This window comes from Cetorhinus maximus, chromosome 3 (genome assembly GCF_964194155.1).
Source record: "Cetorhinus maximus chromosome 3, sCetMax3.hap1.1, whole genome shotgun sequence".
Taxonomy (NCBI): Eukaryota; Metazoa; Chordata; class Chondrichthyes; order Lamniformes; family Cetorhinidae; genus Cetorhinus; species Cetorhinus maximus.
Window position 1 is genome coordinate 198,129,229 of NC_135881.1, and position 22,006 is coordinate 198,151,234.

The following is a 22,006-nucleotide window of genomic DNA, read 5'->3' on the forward strand; positions in this document are numbered from 1 at the left end:
CACAAGGTAAGACCATAAGACCATAAGACATAGGAGCAGAAATTAGGCCATTCGGCCCATCGAGTCTGCTCCGCCATTCAATCATGGCTGATAAGTTTCTCAACCCCATTCTCCCGCCTTCTCCCCGTAACCTTTGATCCCCTTACCAATCAAGAACCTATCTATCTCGGTCTTTAATACGCTCAATGACCTGGCCTCCACAGCCTTCTGTGGCAATGAATTCCATAGATTCACCACTCTCTGGCTAAAGAAGTTTCTCCTTATCTCTGTTCTAAAAGGTCTTCCCTTTACTCTGAGGCTGTGCCCTCGGGTCCTAGTCTCTCCTACTAATGGAAACATCTTCCCCACATCCACTCTATCCAGGCCTTTCAGTATTCTGTAAGTTTCAATCAGATCCCCCCTCATCCTTCTAAACTCCATCGAGTATAGACCCAGAGTCCTCAAACGTTCCTCATATGTTAAGACTTTCATTCCAGGGATCGTTCTCGCGAACCTCCTCTGGACCCTCTCCAGGGCCAGCACATCCTTCCTGAGATACGGGGCCCAAAATTGCTCACAATATTCTAAATATGGTCTGACCAAAGCCTTATAAAGCCTCAGCAGCACATCCCTGCTTTTATATTCTAGTCCTCTCGAAATAAATGCCAACATTGCATTTTCCTTCCTAACTACTGACTCAACCTGCAAGTTAACCTCAAGAGAATCCTTGACTAGGACTCCCAAGTCCCTTTGCACTCCAGATTTCTGAATTCTCTCCCTATTTAGAAAATAGTCTATGCCTCTATTCTTCCTACCAAAGTGCATGACCTCACACTTCCCCACGTTGTATTCCATCTGCCACTTCTTTGCCCATTCTCCTAACCTGTCCAAATCCTTCTGCAGCCTCCCCGCCTCCTCAATACTACCTGTCCCTCCACCTATCTTTGTATCATCAGCAAACTTATCCAGGGTGCCCTCAGTTCTTTCATCTAGATCATTAATGTATAAAGTGAAAAGTTGTTGTCCCAACACTGACCCCTGCGGAACTCCACTAGTCACTGGCCTCCATCCTGAGAAGGACCCCCTTATCCCCACTCTCTGCCTCCAGACAGACAGCCAATCTTATATCCATGCTAGTACCTTGCCTCTAACACCATGGGCTCTTATCTTACTGAGCAGCCTCCTGTGCGGCACCTTGTCAAAGGCCTTCTGGAAGTCCAAGTAGATAACATCCATTGGCTCTCCTTTGTCTAACCTACTCGTTACCTCCTCAAAGAATTCTAACAGATTTGTCAGGCATGACCTCCCCTTGATGAAACCATGCTGACTTTGCCCGATTTTACAATGCACTTCCAAGTATTCTGAAATCTCATCCTTAATAATGGACTCTAAAATCTTACCAACGACCGAGATCAGGCTAATCGGCCTGTAATTTCCCGTCTTTTGCCTCACTCCCTTCTTAAACAGGGGGGTTACATTAGCGATTTTCCAGTCCTCTGGGACCCTCCCTGACTCCAGTGATTCCTGAAAGATCACCACTAACGCCTCCACTATCTCTTCAGCTATCTCCTTCAGAACTCTGGGGTGTAACCCATCTGGTCCAGGTGATTTATCCACCTTCAGACCTTTCAGTTTTCCTAGCACCTTCTCCTTGGTAATGGCCACCATACTCACCTCTGCTCCCCGACTCTCTTGAACTTTGGGGATGTCACTCGTGTCTTCCACTGTGAAGACTGATGTAAAGTATCTATTCAGTTCCTCCGCCATTTCTTTGTTCCCCACTACTACCTCTCCAGTGTCATTTTCCAGTGGCCCAATGTCCACTTTTGCCTCTCTCTTACCCTTTATATATCTAAAAAAACTCCTGCAATCTTCTTTTATATTGCTGGCTAGCCCTCATATTTAATCTTCTCCCTCCTTGTTTCTTTTTTAGTTGTCCTTTGTTGGTCTTTGTAGGCTTCCCAATCCCCTGGTTTCCCACTGCTCTTCGCCGCATTGTATGCTTTCTCTTTAGCTTTTATGCTGTCCCTGACTTCCCTTGTCATCCATGGTTGCCTCGTCCTCCCTTTAGTATGCTTCTTCTTCCTAGGGATGAATTTTTGCTGTGTCTCCCAAATTACTCCCAGAAACTCCTGCCATTGCTGTTCCACTGTCTTTCCTGCTAGGCTCATCTCCCAGTCAATTCTGGCCAGCTCCTCCCTCATGCCTCTGTAGTTGCCTTTATTCAACTGTAATACCGTTACATCTGATTCCAGCTTTTTCCTCTCAAATTGCAGGGTAAATTCTATCATATTATGGTCACTTCCTCCTAAGGGTTCCTTCACCTTAAGCTCCCTTATCAAATCTGCCTCATTACACATCACTAAATCTAGAATTGCCTGTTCCCTAGTGGGCTCCACCACAAGCTGCTCCAAAAAGCCATCTCGTAGACATTCCACAAATTCCTTTTCTTGGGATCCACTACCAACCTGATTTTCCCAGTCTACCTGCATATTGAACTCCCCCATGATCACTGTAACCTTGCCTTTCTTAAACGCCTTTTCTATCTCCTGGTATATCTTGTGCCCCACATCCTGACTACTGTTCGGAGGCCTGTACATAACTCCCATTATGGTTTTTTTACCTTTGCAGTTCCTCAACTCTACCCACACAGATTCTACATCATCTGACCCTACATCATTTCTTGCTATCGATTTAATTTCATTTCTTACTAACAAAGCAACCCCACCCCCTCTGCCAACCTGCCTATCTTTTCGATAGGATGTATATCCTTGGATATTTAGCTCCCAGTCCTGATCCCCTTGCAGCCATGTCTCCGTAATGCCCACCACATCATACCTGCCAATTTCAATCTGCGCCACAAGCTCATTTACCTTATTTCGTATACTGCGTGCATTCAGATACAACACCTTCAGTCCTGTATTTCCCGTCCCCTTTCTCATTGTCGTCCCTTTATCTGATGTGCTTGAAGTTAGATTCCTAGCCCTTTCCAAACACTCTGTCCTATTTTGTGTTCTGGAGACTTTAATAGCCTCTCCTGGGCTCTCCTTTCTTTTCAGTTTTTTCATAATTTTCCATGAAGTTGAATCCACTCCCCCACACGCTAACCTGCTGTTTTGTTTCCCATTAGTCATACTTCTTGGAGTTTTACCCTTCCCTCCCCCCCCACTTTCTAGTTTAAAGTCCTGTTGACCACCCTATTTACCCTTTTCGCTAGAACATTGGTCCCAGATCGGTTCAGGTGGAGACCGTCCAAACGGTACAGATTCCTCCTGTTCCAATACTGATGCCAGTGCCTCACGAAATGGAACCCCTCTTTCCCACACCACTCCTTTAGCCATGTGTTTACTTCCCTTATTCTCGCATCTCTATGTCAATTTGCACGTGGCTCGGGTAGTAATCCGGAGATTATAACCCTTGAGGACCTGTTCTTTAATTTAGTTCCTAGTTCCTGATAATCCCCAAACAGGTCCTCTTTCTTAGTGTTATCTATGTTATTTGTCCTGACATGGACCACAACAACTGGATCCTCCCCCTCCCTCTCCAATATCCTTTCAAACCGGTCAGAGATGTCCCTCACCCTGACACTGGGCAGGCAACATACCATGCGGGACTCTCGATCCTGCTTACAAAGAATGCTATCAATTCCCCTAATTATAGAATCCCCTACAACTACCACTTGTCTTTTTGCTCCCCACTCTTGAATGGCCTCCTGTGCCACGGTGCCGTGGTCAGCTGGCTCATCCTCCCTACAGCCCTCTTCCTCATCCACACAGGGAGCAAGTACCTCGTAACTGTTGGACAAGGTCAAGAGCTGAGGCTCCTCTGTTCCTGAACACAGGATCCCTCTACCTGCCTCACTTGCAGTCACACCCTGCTGACCCTGACCACTGACCAGACTTGAGGTACTTAATATACTGGGTGTGACCGCCTCCTGATACAAAGCGTCCACGTAACTCTCCCCCTCCCGGATGTGCCACAGCACCCGGAGCTTGGACTCCAGCTCATCAATTCTGAGCCAGAGTTCCTCCAGCAACCAATACTTGCTGCAGATGTGGTCACTGCGGCTCACAATGGGATCTGCCAGCTCCCACATCATACAGCTACAGCACATCACCTGCCCAGCCATCTCTACTTAGATAATTAATTAAATATCTTTGCAGTGTTTTTTTTTTCAAATTTGGTGCAGATTTCCTACCAACCAATCAGGTCACAGCTTTCCTGTGACGTTACTTTTTCAGTTTTGGCTTCAGTTACTCTGTGCCCCGAGGTCACCGCTCCGGCGATCCTCCCTCCGAGTCTGCTCCCTAGAGACAAGGCCATGAATCCCCGAGGTAAGCTAGATTTATACTCACCACTCCAGTGCTCCTCCCTTCGAGTCTGCTCCCAGGATTTACTCACCAATCAGCTGCTTTTTCTTTAAAATCCACTTTCAGAAGGCAGGTCTGGTGCACTCCTGAAGGCACTGCCTCTTCCTCTCTCTCTTTTTTTTTTAGGTTTGAGGAGGAGGGAGGGATGGAAACACTACAGCAATGTAATGTTTGGGGTTATTCCGTTCTTTGACAGTGGGTCCTCCTCAATTCCCTCCTGAGTCGCGGTGGCTGCGATGACTTCTCCCAGAATGCTTCAGTCACTTCTCACCAGCGCCCTCTGTTGGATGCCCTTCCTCCTGTTGAGTGCAAGAGTCCTTCTCCTCGATTCCCTCCTGAGTCGCAGTGGCTGCGATGACTTCTCCCAGAATGCTTCAGTCACTCCTCACCAGCGCCCTTTTGTTGGATCCTCTGACTGAGAATCTATCTCTGCCTTCTTGCCTATCACTATTAATCTTACTATCCATGGCTCCACTCATCACTTATCCCAATTTTAAGCTGAGGGTGAGAGAGGACAGAAAAGTAGAGGTACCTCTGGCTATTTATTTTAACTCTACTTCTTAAGTAATTTTCTATGTGCAAGGAGACCTTATTGGGTGTGGGTTAATGACTCCGCTTTTGCCAACTGAAGAAAGCAACAGAGCAAGGTGAAGGCGAAGTTTCCCACTTAGAATTACACATTTTATCCTTGAAAGGCTGGATTTGCCAGTCAAAAATATCCCCTCCGGATGAAGTCGTTCTGACTTTTTGGTTTTGGGCCAGCCAGTGACAATTAATATTGTCAATGAAGTTTAATTTCCTAAAATAATTGCGCTTTGTTAATATGTTCAAGTATGGAATAAATATGGAATTATCAACAGGAAGATGTTGTAAGGCAACAATGAGTGATAGGACTATGTGGATAATACTGTCTTTAACTACCTCAAATTGGTCTACCATTTACATAATATAAAAACAAATGATGCCGGAAATACTCAGCGGTCTGGCAGCATCTATGGAGAGAGAAACAGAGTTAACTGGAAGAATTTTACTGGCCCCCAGGAGGTGAGAATGGAGCTGGGGTGGGGGTGGGGGTGTTGGTGGGTGGGGTTGATAAAGTCGTGGGCAGCCGTGTCAGTTTGGCTCCTCAACCATGTCACGCCATTGGGGAATTTTACCAACAACTGGAACAGAATAGGGCAGGCTGTCCACCACAAGGAGGTGGGCTGTCAATCTAAATATGCAAAGGCAATATTCAGGGTTATTTTACCAGGCAGGGTGCTGATCGAGTTCATAATATGGCTCACTAAGCCTTGTGCTTTTTTTTTCAAATTTCCCGCGCTTTCTCCATGGCAACGCATTGGCCAATCAGAGTCAACGTGCCAACCAATCTGCACCCTTTCCTCATGAGGTAGAAATTGTAGCACTCGTTTGAAATTTGGCATTCTTGCATTTGCCGTGACGGGTGCAAGATGAAAAGCTTCAGTAACATGTCCCTCTTTTCAGAAATATCTGAGTTCTGTACTGCCACGTGACTGTTTTAGCGACTAAACAAAAATCAGACTGCAATTCAAATCACTTGCCGCATTGGGAGTCAGAATGGCTGCTAAATTGAGGCCTGATATACAGAATTAAGCTAATTTTTGTAAGAATGAACTTACTGGCATCACTACTCTATTAAAATTGAGTTCACATGACATGAGTTCATGTGACACGCTAAGCAAATAAACAGCTTCAATCACTTAATTCAGAAGAGGACATTATTGTAAAGGGTTACCTTGGGTCGAATTCTATGCTGCACTGGGGCCAGCACTGCACCCCCACCCCCCTCCGTGCATAAATGTAGTAACTCTTGTAGAGTCAAAACAATTAACTAAATTAACAATAACAAGGGATAAATCAAGCTAAGCCCCTAATTCAGGTCAGCTGTAAAATCAAGGAAAAACTTTAAAGGAAACTTACAAACATTAAACCAAAATGTGATTAAAGGGGTCAACAACATAAATGTAGTAACTCTTTCGAGTTATCAACAGTCACAGATTGTAACTCTTTCGAGTACATTCACAGTTCTTGGTTTCCGGGAGTGGGACATGAACCCACAACCTTCTGATTCAAAGGTGAGGGTGCTATGAACTGAGCCACAGCTGACACCTCAAAGCATAAATGTAGTACCTCTTTCGAGTTATCAACAGATCGCATGTAACTCTTTCAAGTACATTCACAGTTCTTGGTTTCCAGGAGTGGGACATGAACCCACAACCTTCTGATTCAAAGGCGAGGGTGCTATGAACTGAGCCACAGCTGACACCTCAAAACATAAATGTAGTAGGTGAACCCACCCCCACAGATCGTTAATTGGCTCAAGCTGGACCTTGCGCCCCAATTTGCAGCTGGGCCTTCCACAGCTCACTAGTCCCAGCAGTGCCACCAGGAGCGGTGGCCACTGCTGGGACTGCATTCAGTCCTTAACAACGATCATTGATGGGACTGGACACCAAGTGGCGGAGGTGTCGCTGGGCTAGGCTGACAGGCACTGGTGAGGAGGGGGAGTTGGGCAAGGGGCTTGGGTGGACAGGCCTGGGTAAGAGAAACATTGGGAGGGATTTAGACCTTGAGAGGGGCACCCAGTGGGCCCAGGGGGCACGTAAAGGAACAGCCCCTCCTTGCCTGCCACCAGCCAGAGCAGTGAAACCTGCTGGGCTTCATGCTTGGTGCTGGCCTCCATCCAGTGCATGCAAAATTGCGGCGGAGTGGGGGGGGTGGGCAGGTAAGCACCAGGAATGGCGCCCATTACATTACGCCCGATTTTACCGCCCCACCTGACCGCACGGGAGCATAAAATTCAGCCCCTTTTGTGTGAGATATTGGCTTATCCACTACTTTCTGTGGGTATACGTATATTATCTCTTGATGACTTCATGTGAGGGATCCTATTCCTAGTCTCTCATTTGTTATGTGTTATGGTGAGTGGGGTCCTGACTCTGCTTCTCTCTCCACAGATGCTGCCAGACCTTCTGAGTTTTTCCAGCACTTTCTGTTTTTCTTTCACATCTCCAGCACCCTCAGTATTTTGCTTTTATTTCACTGAACAGGCTTCCTTACTTTCGTCTCCTTTGGCCTGCACTGATTTCAAAAAGAAATCCCAGAACATAGTCTGTGATGTTATCTTTTGATTAATTGTATCACCAATCTTCTTCTGCAAGGTTGATTTTGTAGCTTTTCACAATTTGGTGATTGAAAATCAGTGCATTATTAACTCTGAGCAGAGCAGAACATGATAATGAGCCTAATGCAAGTTCTGAAAGGCTTGTCACTGAGAAAGCCAACAATGGGTAGATCTTAATAACACAACTGATGGTGTTCCACTGATGTTAGCATGGGGCTGCTTTTGAATCCCGCAATTTAAAGGGAGTCCAGTGCTTCCAAAGATTAGTGCTGTGTCTGGCTTCAGCACCTGTCAACATTCTACACCCCTCGCTGATATTTAAGAGAGAAAAATTCAGGACTGCGTAGCATACTGAGTATAATGATACCCACTTAACCTGGAGCAGTATTTCAGGGATAAAAGGAATGGTATATCTCATTTCCCTCACTACATTGTTTAACCAATAGACATGTGAAGTTGATAATGTCTTTCAGTGTATTGACTAAGTCATTTTAGCCAGCTTTTTTTTTAAGTGCTAATTTAAGTTCCATTGCAGAAAACAGCAAATCTTGACTTAATTGAATGTTATTTGTGAGGTTTGAAATTGATTTCAGGTCAGCTTGTATATATCTGGATGAAGCAAATATTCTTCAACTTACCGAACCTTTCAATCATTCTTTCCACTAATATGGAGGCCCACAATTTCAATTTGAGCTATTTACTGTAACTGAACTTGAGTTTGCTGTTATTTTAATTATATCAGAGTGTTGATCAGTTAATCAATAATCCCCCTATTATAATGACATTTCATCATGTCAGTAGGTTTCCACTCTATTTTTTCCATCGCCATAATGGATTTTTGTAACCCTGGTAATGTGCACAAAAATCCAGTCTGGTCATGATGCTTAAATTCTCTCCTCATTTTGCCTGTTGTAAGAACTGGTTAATCATCTTGGTGATGCCCATAACCACATCACATGTCAGAAACCTTTGACAGAACTTTGCCAAGTACCTTCCAGGTTGGGTGGTCCTCTAGGGGTGAGTCCAAAGTACTCAAAATCAAGTACTTCATTCTCTTCAGCATTGGAGTTATTGGAGGGGGTGATTCTCCGACCAACGTAGGAAGCTAATGCTCTCCTGCTGTTTGAGTCATCAGGGCTGGATGCAGACATTCCCAAACAGAAAACGTGCTGAAACAAAATGGGACAGGCTGTGAGTCAGATTAATTTAGGAAGTCTGCAAAGAGTGAGTGCTTAACAGCTGGATGGAAAACAAAACAGATAACCCAGCTGACATAAAGATGTACATTACCAGCAAATAAGGACACAGACATCACCATTTTCTGTTTCAAAGTTTGGGCCCCTCACAAATAAAACATTATTTGATTCAATTGTGGATTTACATATGCAATAATACCATCAAAATATATGCAAATGCTGAAAAATGGAAGCAAAAAGAGAAAATGGTGGCAACACTCAGCAGGTCAGTCAGCATCTGTGGAGAGGTGGTGGGGTCAGTGGGTCAGGTCGATTACCTTCTGTCAGAACAGTGCCTGTCTCCCAAAATATTATTGTTTTCTTTTTGCTGAAAGAATACCGAACCAACTAGTTTCCTTCTTATGCATCCATGAAGCTTGGGGCAGTTGTGATGGGTCTCATGGTCAAACGGTAACACTGACCGCTGCAGGTCAAGCTAAAATGTGTCCTCTGGGTCCATGGAACTGTATCTCAACACAAACCATTCAAAAAAGGCAAGGAGGAGAAATGAGAGGGCTTTCTGAAGGCACTGGGAAATTTATTGTAACGTTCATTATATTTAGTGTTACGTTATAGTTGGCAATGGTCTTCACAATGAGTTCAATTTCATTGAGATTGGCATATACCATGTGCAGTAGCACATGCCCCATACCATCTACTGACCCCCCTGAGTTGGTTATATTGAGTGATTTTCCCATTCCATATATTTTGATGCTGGTTCACTGGACAGATAGTGCAAATCTGCGATGATTCTACCCAAAGTGCAGGAGCGGACTTCCTCCTCTCTCCACACTCCTTCCTCCCCCCAGACTCGCGCCCCTCTCCGCACTCCTTCCTCCCCCCAGACTCCCTCCCCTCTGTGCACTCCTTCCCCTCTCCGCACTCCATCCCTTACACCTCCCGCCCACCCCCCCTTACACCTATCTCCCCAGTTGCCGTCTTCTCCCCCATTCTCTCTCCCCCTACTCCCAACCTCACCTCCCCCCCCACAAAGCCTTCATTGCCCTCCTCCCAACCTCACTGCCCTCGGCACCTTCATTCCCACCCCTCCCAACCTGGCCTTGTAATGATACGCTGATGTATTACAATGGCGTTCCCGATGTCCGATGACAGAGAACGTGGCCCGCCATCAGTGGGCTGAGCGGATGATCGCAAACGGGTTTCACTCCGCCATGAAACCGTTCGCGCCCTATTGTCCACTCACGCCACCCAACACACCCGATGCCAGTGGACATGGAAAATCCCGGCCATGGTTAAGATCCTCACACCAATTTTGAAAATTGTACACAAGGTTTACTTATTGAACTCTGACATTTTTCTTAATTAGTAACGGAGCTTCGGAGACACATCATAACTGTAAATGGGATCACACGTTTGACAGTGCTGTACAGGCATCATGTAAACTTATCTTTGAAACCATTGATAACTAGAAGTGACAGCACTCTCCTGTGTCTTATTTAACACTTGCAGCACATACAGCCTGTTCTGAATCCTTTGCTGTTGATGTTCCACATGAGCTTTTTTTTACTCTTTCATGAAATGTGGGCATCGCTGGCATTTGTTGCCCATCCCTAATTGTCCTTGAACTGAGTGGCTTGCCAAGCCATCTCAGAGGGCTGTAAAAGTCAGTCACGTTGCTGTGGGTCAGGAGTCACATGTCGGGAAGGATAGCAGGTTTCCTTCCCTAAAAGGGCATTACAACAATCATGGTCACCATTATTCAGACTAGCTTTATATTCCAGATTTATTAACTGAATTCAAACTCCATCAGCTACCAGGGCTGGGACTTGAACCCAGGTTCCCAGAGGATTAGCCTAGGTCTGCTAGCCCAGTGACAACACTACCGCGCCACCATCGCTCCCACTAGCTTCCTCCCACGCCTCTTCATCTAACCCCATCAGCAAATCCCTCTGCACCTTTATCAGGTGATTATTTAGCTTCCCGTTGAATGCATCAATGCCAATCACCTCAGCTACTTTGTGTGGTAGCCCATTCCACATTCTATTCTGGCGCTCTATTAAGCACCTATCTTCAACCCATACTCACCCTCGGAATTGCACCAAGCGCAACACATTACAGCCTGGGAGTGATGCTAAGGCAGAGTGCGATATACTGACAACACGACAGAGGCTTAGGGTTCCATCTGCCTCCGACTCCACCAGGGACCAGGAGGTTGTTGGGGGTCAGTCATTTGAGGGGAACTGACCAATGTTTTTAAAAAAAAGCAGGATTCCCAGATCCCAAGGGATTTGTTAGCAGGAGAATTTCTCACGTTACCATTAACATACTAGCTGCTGCAGACGGGCACTTTTCAATAAATATTGAGCTTCCACCTAATAGTTACCTAAGATCACAGAAAAGGAGAGGAACATATCTTCAGATCACTATTTTCGAGTCTATATTTTTACACATGACTCTGAAATGTGAGAGACCATTAATGTGTCCAACTTAAAGTTAGTACTTCAAAAGCATTTTAAGTGAACAAGGAGGTATTGCTCTTTTGCAAAAAGGAATATACGCTGCGTTCATATAGCGTCTTTCGCACCCTTAGAACGTGTCAAAACGCCTAAACAACTAATGGGTTGTTTCCAAGTGTTTAAAATTGAAATAAAATACACACTAGGTGGGAAATACTTGGTGGCACTTTCATTTCTGAAATAGCACATGAAGCCTTTGGAACAGTTCTTAAGAGCACCAGGTGCTGGTTATAGCCACGACCAGCGCCTGGGAAAAGCTATGTGTTTGAAACAGTGTCCACACAATCAATCAGCTGAGAAATACACTTTCAGCCGAACAGCAGAAACGACTGAAACAGTGAAGCACTCGGCAGAACAAAACCAAAAAACGCACAAAATTATTTCGGAGTTTCTCTTCCGATTTTTTTTTTCCCTTTTAAATATGAGCCAAAGTTTGGATGACTGTATTTTTCTCTCCCAAGTGTTAGTTGCTACAGCGAAAAACCCCACAGACTGAAAACTATTAAAAAATTATCTCAGGCTTTGTAAAAGGAAACATCAAAGTCGGTGGGTGGCTGTCAAGGTGTTTGAATCCACAGCAATGAAAAGCAGAGTCAGGAGTGCAAACTCATTACCAGTCTCAAACATTTGATTTAGCAAGCCCGACTAAATATCAAGTAACGTTTACCCCAGTATCAAATAAATCTGAGTCTAGGATCTTGCAGCTCTCAGTGCCTTCCTAGTGGATTGTGCCAGGGTTTGGATTAAAAAAAAAATCACAAACTTTACTTCAAAGGCTTATAAGTGGCTCCTGTGAGTATTGTTGCACAGAGACCCATTATAATAATTTACAAAAGGAAAAAAAAAGCGGGCAACTGATGATTGTGCTGCATTTTTCACCATCCGCATTTCAACGGCCAGCATATTATTTGTCCCACACTCCGAACTAAAAACAGAAATGATCACAGCCATCCAGATTAAAGTGTCAGTTTTGGATTGATAAGTAAGAGTTTACAGCATACAGTGGAGACTTATAAAGATTGGCCCGACTTTTAAAAGCAGCCTGCAAATGGTAATTCGCTTAATTTATGGCACCTCAAGAAAAATCAGAATCAACAGCCTCGTCAGAAGGTCTGGCTTCAAAGCGCTTACTCCAACAGCGGTTTTAACATGGAAAAACACAACAGCGCCGGGGCGAGGGAGCTCCCTTGCCCACAGTCGCCCTTACCTGGGGGCAAACAGCAGCTAGAAAGTCAGAGCAAGATGATTCAAGGGAGATTGGACACCGAGATGGTTCAGGGGTGTCTGATTCCACAGCCTTTATACGTTATTGCCAAACCCAACGCCCCCAGCTCGACTTCGCAAAGAATGTGAGGAACTTTTTTTTTTCCCCGGTTCTGCGGTTTACACTTCCCAGCAGCATTCACAACAGCAAGATCCTAAATTGCCTCTTGCCCTGCGATCTGGCCAGAGTCTCGCACAAGCCCCAAGTTTGCAGTGCTGCATGACCTCTGGCCCCACTTTCAATACATCCCTGGGTCACTGGGATTCCCCATAAGCAGAAATATTTAATCGAAAGCTCTGAGGGCCAACAGAGAATGCTTGACCTGAAAGGCTAACTGCATTTCTCTCTCCACAGGCGCATCCAACATTTTAGACTTGCAGCAATGGGCTGTGTATTTTTTTTTAATTCCTGGGATGTGGGCATCACTGGCTAGGCCAACATTTATTGCCCATTCAGAGGGCATTTAAGAGCCAGCCACATGGAGGCCAAACCAGGTAAGGACTCCCTAAAGGGGCATTAGTGGATCAAATGAGTTTTTGCAACAATCAGCAATAGTTTCATTCCAGGTTTTTATTGAATTCAGATTTCACCATCTGCCGTGGTGGGATTCAAACCTGGGTCCCCAGAGAATTACCCTGGGTTTCTGGAACCCTAGCCCAGTGACAATACCCCTATGCCACCACCTCCCCCTATGCCATTAAAGTCCCAGGTGCCCCTTACTCGCCCCTGGCCGTTATCAGCTTGTACCTCAAGCAGCTAACAGAGCAAAGAGCCTTTGAACTGTAGGGTGCAGGAAGAAGGCTAATTAACGGCAAGTGCTATATGTTCCTTTGCAGCAAGAACGAGGCCAACATGTTACAGGTAGCAAACCTAATAACGATACATGGTAGAAGTCACTGATCACTCATCAGCTGACTATGTGGCCGGTGACGTATTGGAAACCCCCCACCATTTTCCATCCATTAACAACAATAGGAGGAAAATGATAGTCAATGCACCCATAATTTGCCAATAAACCACCGGTTGAGTCTAATACCCTGACAATGGAATGGGGACCTGGAAAGTTTCTTCCCTGATATTCCCAGTCTAATTTTCCCTAATAGAGCAATGCTCCAGAGCAATTAACTTTTAGCTAATTAGTTACATCATCATTATTAAACCTGAGCCATGCATTCCCCATGGAGAAAACATCCCCAGTATCAAAAAAACCTACTGGATTCTGTTACAAGGGCAAAATGCAGGGGGAAGTGATGGTAAAGTGGTATTGTTGCTGGACTAGTATTCCTGGGGGCCTGGGTTTGAATCCCACCACGGCAGATGGTGAAATTTGAATTCAATGAAAAATCTGGTATGAAGCCATTGCTGATTGTTGTTAAAAACCCATCTGGCCCACTGCTATCCTTACCTGGTCTGGCCTATGTGTAACTCCAGACCCACAGCAATGTGGTTGACTCTTAAAAAAATTAGGGATGGGCAAGAAATGCTGTAATACCCATCTAATGAATAGAATAAAGGTACAGAAAGAGAAATGAAGGAAAGGTTGGATTAAAGGAGATAGAAAAAGGTTTCAGGAGCTTTGAATGAACCAACTGGACACAGCAACAAGATGTAATAATTTACATAGATCCCTCTCTGGGCTGGAGAAGCTGATTGTCATTGCATTTATATTTGTGTTGGTAAAATAGCACTTACGCTGCTAAGTAACAGAGCTAGCAGGGGCTGGATTTCACAGGGGTGGATATCGCTCAGTCCCCCATTACAAGAGTCTGCCAGCAGCCAACGTACCTAAAAAAAGTGCCGTCCCACATCCCTAACAAGTTAAACAGGCAGAGAATGGCACTTCTGCCCCTCAGTGGGAGGGAGTCCTGCCCTCGAGAGCTGCCAGCCAATCTGATTGATCAGCAGCTCCAGCAGTCCCAGTAGCGCAACGCCGGAGCTCGGTAGTAGGTGCTGCTGGGACTGCAAGTAGGCCCACATGGAACTTCAATGGATCCTGGAGCTAGGTAAGTCCCTTACTTTTAGGGCGGGGAGCGATCAGGCAGCTTTGGCAGGGGGAGGGAGGAACGAGGTGGAGGGGCGTGTTTTGGAGGCCAGGCGGGGAAGAACAAAGGATGGGGTAACATATTGAGGGGGGGTGGGGAACACCCCTGATGCACACAGGGCACCCCTCGAAGTACACCCCCCCTTTCCTTCCCACCTTTTTACAACTTGTGTTTAAATAAAGGCCTGCCCACTTACACCCACCTGCCAACGCCAACCATATTATGGCGCAGGCAAGGTAATATTCTGGTCAACTGGCTTGGTAACAATTTCAATTGACCGTTCATTTAAAAATGACGGGCAGGCTGCCAATTTCGGTGCTTGCGCAGCTGCCATGTTATGGAGGACAGCTCAGGACTGGACGGGAAAGTGTTGGGCTCGCCACCTCTTGTATTTTACATGTTGCCCCCCACCCCTTAAACACCCTTGCTTAACAGTCAAAGGCTGAAGGTTCACATCACTACACTATAAAAGAGAAGTCAATCGCAGTATAACATTGGCAGACTTTCGGACAGTCTGATCAACCCTTTCCTTACAATCCCCCTTTTGTTAGCTTTATTATTTCATCAGCATTATATATCTATTGCTTTATATTCTACAATTGCAGATCTCTACCCATTAGTACTACATAATATTAAAAATGTTATGAATACCATTACAGATTGGATAGTGGGAAAATTTCAAAATCTATTACTCCCCATATACTTGGATACAACAAAAAGTCACCACTTGGGCTAAATGATCCTCGTGCGTCATTTACTAATATCTATTTTGTAGTTTGTTTTAAATTGAGAATGACCCTGAATTTGGAATTTTCAGCTCTATGTCCTTATCTATTTTAATTTCAATAACTTTGATTGGTACCAGCGTGTTTAACACTACCTTGGTTGTTTCATTAAATTTAATCTCTACGAAGTGCGTATTAGAGCCTTGAGGAAAAGTCATGCATGCGAAGTATATGTTCTCATTCTCCTGAGCCGTGTTAAACATTTCATGTAGTGGTGTTGTCACTGCTACTGAACATTACTGAGCCCCTTGCTTCAATATATCTTCATCATGCATATTGCATGCTGGTTGCTTCAGACACAATATAGGCCACTTCTGCACGCATAGCAGTATCCCAGGGTTATGCAGTACCAGACATGGATACATGCCACTCCTGTTGTTTCTGCCTATTTATCACAAAATCTAAGGAGTCTGGAGATATTTGATTTGAAACTCCCCCCCCCCCCACCGCATGATCCTGAAGTTTCAGGTAGTGGCCAGTGAATCAAGTGAATTCTTCTCATTGTTCAGCTTAGACACGTTCAGTCTCGACAAGGCCACAACCTTCTCACAGGAATATTGGAATGGGAGGAAGCCATTTAGCCCTTGAACTTGTTCCGCCATTCAATGAGATCATGGCTGATTTGCAACCTAATTCCATACACTTGCTTTGCTATATATCCATTAACATCTTGGGTTAACCAAAATCTGTCAATCTAATATAGGAAACAATAAACAGGTCATGACAGGAAGGGACAGAGAGTACAAATATAAGAGTAAATCAGCAGATAAGGCTAGATGCTACAAAAATAATAAAAGGACAAAACTAAAGGCTCTGTATCTAAACACACGTAGCCTTTGAAACAAAACAGATGAACTGATAGCGCAAATAGAAATAAATGGGTACAATCTGATAGCCATTACAGAGAAATGACTACAGGACAACATAGATTGGGACCTGAATATTGAAGGGTTCATGACATTTAGGAAGGACAGGAAGTAAGGAAAAGGTGGAGGAGTGGCTTTGTTAATTAATGGTGGTATTAGCATATTAGAGAGGGATGACCTAAGTTCAGGAAACCAGGATGTAGAAGCGGTTTGGGCTGAGATGAGGAATGATAAAGACAAGAAGTCACTTGTGAGAGTGATGTACAGGCCCCCTAATTGTAACTACATGGTAGGACAGAGTATAAAAGAAGGGATAATGGGAGTTTGTTAGAAAGGTACAGCAATAATCAAATGGGATTTTAATCTACATATAGACTGGAAAAATCAGATCAGCAAAGATAACATAGATGGAGAGTGCATACAATGTTTTTGAGATAGCTTCTTAGAACAGCACGTTCTGGAGCTAACCGGAGAGCAGGCTATATGTAATGAATTGATGGAACGGACAGGTTTCAACAAGAAATAGATAAACTTTATTACAGAGACCTTTTCAGGTGCTACATGCTGATCAGGATTCTCATCAGGAAGCCCCGCCCCTGGATTACCCACACTTAGGGCTCATTGGTTGAAGCTTCCAAGAGCATCACGTGACCCCTGATAGACACCAGGAGAGGCTATACCTTCAGTTACTACATTTCTCCCCATTTAGTTTTTTACAGTTTCTATTTACAGAGAGCATTTGAATATCCAACAATATATACATATATAGAACTTCAGATGATTAAAGGTGAAGTCTCTGAGGCACTCTCCTTATTTGGTTAGAGCAGCGTAGCTCTACCACTTGAGGTTCTTCCGCAAGATCAACATGATCAGGAACTGCAGCATGAGATACACCATTAGAAAGCGGCAGTTCTAGGTAACTCTACAGAGACATCGGGCATGTCAATTCTAGGTCGATCTGTCACCTCAAGAACTGATGGTTCAACATTAATCACAGGAGGAACAGTCGGTTGCTGGAATGTCTCTAACACGAATATGGTCCACGTGTTTTCGAACGATTCTGTCTTCCACTTCCACCTGGAAGGATAAGGGACCAGCCCCTGAGACAATGGTTCCAGGAATCCAACAAGGTCCACTTCCGAAATTCCGCACAAATATTGTGTATCCTACACTGAATGTGCGAGCTTTGCTGTGAATATCGTGATTCAATTTTTGATTACCCTGAGTCCTCTCTACCTTCCCCTCTAAGTTTGGAAACACCAGACTTAATCTTGTACATGGGTGGTGTTTCATCAATCATTCAGTCGGTATTGAACATGTAGTCGAATGAGGCGTTGTACTGAGAAGAAACTGGGAAACTTGAGTTTCTAAAGCATCTTCTCTTCATTCCAGGTTTGAAAATTTGTACAGCTCTTTCAGCTAAACCATTTGATGAGGGATGGGAAGGGGCTGTTTTAATATGCCTGATTCCATTTAAACTCATGAATCCCTGAAACTTTGTACTGGTAAAGACTGTATCATAATCCGAAACGATGATTTCCGGAGGGTCATGTATACTAAAACAATGACGCAGTTTCTCGATAGTTGCGCTCAATGTTGGTGATTTGACTCCGTATACATCCATCCATTTTTAATGTGCATCTACAGTCAATAAAAACATGATACCTAAGAATGATCCTACATAATCAATGTGTACTTTAACCCAGGGTCAACCAGGCCACTCCCACGGATGCAATGGAGCTGAAACAGTCAACTTCTGTCGTTGCTGACAAGAGAGACAGTGGTTGACCAGTATCTCGATGTCACTGTCAATGCCTGAGCACCAGACATAGCTTCGTGCAAGCATTTTCATTTTTGATATGCCTGGATATGCACTGTGAAGCTCTGTCAAGAGTGGTTCTCTTCCTTGCAAAAGGACAACAGCTCTTGATCACCTCAACAAGATTCCATCTTGACAACTCAACTCTGTTTTTCTGGCATGGAATGGTCTCATCTCTTCAGACACTGGAGAATTTGACCACCCTTGTAAAATGAGGTCTCTGATTTTTGACAAAATTGGATCTCTGTTCGTCAAATTTCTCATTTGCTTCACACGCACAGGCGAAGAATCCAAGAAATTCAGTACTAGCACATATTCTTGTGACACTGGAAGATGTACAATGCTATCTGGTAATGGGAGACGACTCAGTGCGTCCGCATCTGCAACGTACAAGCCAGGATGGTGCATAAAGGTATATTCATGCACAGATAATATCAGAGGCCAACGTTGTATTCTTGCTGATGCTATTGATGGAATAGCCTTATCCTCACTGAATAAACCCATTAACGGTTTATGGTCTGACACAATGGTGAAATGTAGTCCATGCAGGTACTGGTGGGATTTTTTCACTCCAAATACCACTGATAAACCCTCCTATTCTAGCTGGGAATAACCCTTCTCGATTGTGTAAAGGGTTCTCGAGACATAGCCAATGGGCCTTTCTGATCCATTTTCCATTCTGTGTGATAACATGGCTCCTACACCGGGAGGAGAAGCATCACATGTCAATACCAACTCTTTCAATGGGCCATAGTGTACCAATAAACACGACGAATGCAACAGTTCCTTTACTTCCACAAAGGCTTCTTCTTATTGTGAATTTCATGACCAACGGTGATTATTTTTAACAAGTGTAATGGTGCAAATGCAGCTGATAAATTAGGCAAGAAGCGGCTTTAGTAATTGATCATATCCAGGAAATACTTGAGTTCGGTCACATTGGATGGTGAGGGTGCATCTTTTATTGCTTGAACATTCCCTCCTACCTAATGCAAACCCATGGTGTCCACCATGTGACCCAGGTAAGTAACTTCTGTTGCTTGAAATGTGCATTTTTCCTTCTTTAACTGTATGCTGGTTTCCATGAACCTTCTTAGCACCTCCTCCAGGTTGGCCAAGTGTTCGGTCTTGGTTGACCCTGTGATCAGAACATTATCTAGGTATACTACCATAGAACCATAGAAAAGTTACAGCACAGAAGGAGGCCATTCAGCCCATCTTGTCCATGCCAGCCCGAGGATACCCAGGTGCCTTTTCTAATCCCACCTTCCTGCACCCGGCCCATAGCCCTGCAGCTTACAGCACTTTATGTGCAGATCCAGGTACTTTTTAAAAGAGTTTAGAGTTTCTGCCTCTACCACCAACTTGGGCAGCGAATTCCAGACACCCACTACCCTCTGCGTAAAAAAGTTCTTCCTCATGTCCCCCCTACACCTTCTGCCACTTATCTTGAATCTATGTCCCCTGGTTCTAGAATTCTCCATCAAGGGAAACAATTTTATCCTGTCCACTCTATCTATTCCCCTCATAATTTTGTACACCTCAATCAAGTCTCCTCTTAGCCTTCTTTGTTCTAAGGAACATAACCCCAACCTATCCAATCTCTCCTCATAGCTACACTTTTCTAACCTGGCAAAATTCTTGTAAACCTCCTTTGCACTCTCTCCAGAGCTATTACATCCTTCCTGTAATGTGGTGACCAGAACTGCACACAATACTCCAGTTGTGGCCCCATCAGTGTTTTATACAATTCCAACATTATATCCTTACTTTTATATTCTATACCTCTGCCAATGAAGGAGAGCATTCCATATGCCTTCTTTACAACCTTGTCAACTTGAACTGCTGCCTTCAGGGACCTGTGTACCTGTATGCCAAGATCTCTCACTTCATCTACCCCTCTTAGTATATTCCTATTTATTGTGTAAGCCCTGTAACTGTTTGACCTCCCTAAATGTATGATCTTGCACATCTCTATGTTAAAATCCATCTGCCACTTTACCGCCCACTCCACCAACCCATCTATATCGTTTTGGAGATTATGGCTATCCTCTACACTATCCACTACTCGGCCAATCTTTGTGTCATCTGCAAATTTCCCAATCATGTCTCCCACGTTCATGTCCAAATCGTTAATATATAACACAAACAGCAAGGGTCCCAACACCGAGCCCTGTGGAACACCGCTTGAGACAACTTTCCATTCACAAGGGCATCCATCGACCATTACCTTTTGTTTCCTGTTACAAAGCCAACCTTTTATCTAGTTTGCCACATTACCCTGAATCCCATGGGCTTTTACTTTCCTGACCAATCTGCCATGTGGGACCTTGTCAAATGCCTTGCTAAAATCCATATACACAACATCCACTGCACTACCTTCATCAACCCTTCTTGTCACTTCCTCAAAGAATTCAATCAAATTTGTGAGGCAAGACCTTCCTTTAACAAATCCATGCTGACCATCCCTGACTAATCCATGCCTTTCCACATGACAGTTAATCCTATCTCTCAGGATTGATTCTACTAATTTGCTCACCACCGATGTAAGACTAACTGGCCTATAATTGTTTGGCATTTCCTTTGATCCCTTTTTAAACAATGGAACCACGTTTGCATTTCTCCAGTCCTCCGGTACCTCCCCTGTATCTAGTGAAGATTGGAAAATCATCCTCAGAGCATCTGCTATCTCCTCCCTGACTTCCTTCAGCAGCCTCGGAAACAATCCATCTGGCCCTGGTGACTTATCCACTTTCAAGGATTTCAGCCCTTCGAGTACTCCCTCTCTCTTTATGACAATCCCGTCCAATATCTTGCAGTGTTCCTCCTGGACTACTATATCTACATCCTCCCTTTCCTTTGTAAACACGGTGACAAAATATTAATTCAAAACCCTTCCCACAGCCTCTGCATCTACACACAAGTTTCCATCTTCATCTCTGATAGGTCCCACTTTTTCCTTAACTAGCTTTTTTGCATTAATGTATTGGTAAAACATCTTTGGGTTATCTTTAACTTTACTTGCTAATACTTTTCCATGCCCTCTCTTTGATTTCCTTATTTCCTTTTTTACTTCGTCCCTGCACTTCCTATATTTGTCTAGGCTATCTGCAATGCTTAGTTCTTTGTGCCTATCGTACGCTTTCTTTTCCTGTTTGATCTTCCCCTGTATTCCTCTAGCCAACCAGGGAGGTGTAGATTTGGCAGTACCGCTCTTATTTTTGTAGGGGACATGTCTATTTTGTACAATTAGGATCTCACTTTGTAGTGCTTCCCACTGGTTTTCCACTGTTTTATCCTCCAGCAGTGCTATCCAGTCCACCTCAGCCAAGTCCCTTCTCATTTCTGCAAAAATTGCCTTCCCCAGTTCAAGACTTTTACTCCTGCCTTATCCCTGTCCTTTTCCATGGTAATGCTAAATCTAACTGAATTGTGATCACTGTCCCCGATATGGTCACCAACTGTCACTTCACCCACTTGCCCTTCTTCATTCCCCAAGACTAGGTCTAGAATTGAATCTCCTCTCATTGGGTTTGTCACTAATTGGTTGAAAAAATTTTCCTGGACACACTGCATGAATTTTTCTCCCTCAGTGCCCCTTATATTGTTTGAATCCCAGTTGATATTAGGATGGTTGAAGTCTCCTACTATTTTTGCCCTCTCGTTCTGACAAGCAGAAATTTGCCTACATATTTGTTCTTCTATCTCCCTTTCACTATTTGGGGGTCTGTAGTATACTCCCAGTAGTGTGACTGCCCCTTTTATATTTCTAAGCTCAATCCATAAAGCCTCGTTTGTTGACCCATTTAGTATATCATCCCTTCTCACAACTGGAATTGATTCTTTAACCATTAGTGCTACCCCCCTCCTTTTTTATCTCCTACTTTATCGTGTCTGAAGACTCTATAACCAGGGATATTTAGCTGCCAGTTTTGTCCCTCCTTTAGCCAGGTCTCCGTTATAGCAATGACATCCTGCTGCCATGTGTCTACCTGTGCCCTTAACTCATCTACCTTGTTTGTAA

General features: G+C 44.3%; 1 protein-coding gene across 1 annotated transcript in view; it reads right to left on the reverse strand.

The window, feature by feature from the left end:
* Positions 1-8,667, reverse strand: part of LOC144679173 (coagulation factor XIII A chain-like) — a 122,401-nt gene extending 113,734 nt beyond the window's left edge. Inside the window, exon 1 of the mRNA XM_078539557.1 lies at positions 8,486-8,667. Within this exon, the coding sequence (XP_078395683.1) occupies positions 8,486-8,645 (160 nt within the window). The 5' untranslated portion in view covers positions 8,646-8,667. The remainder of the gene's footprint in view (positions 1-8,485) is intronic.
* Positions 8,668-22,006: the final 13,339 nt, after the last annotated feature.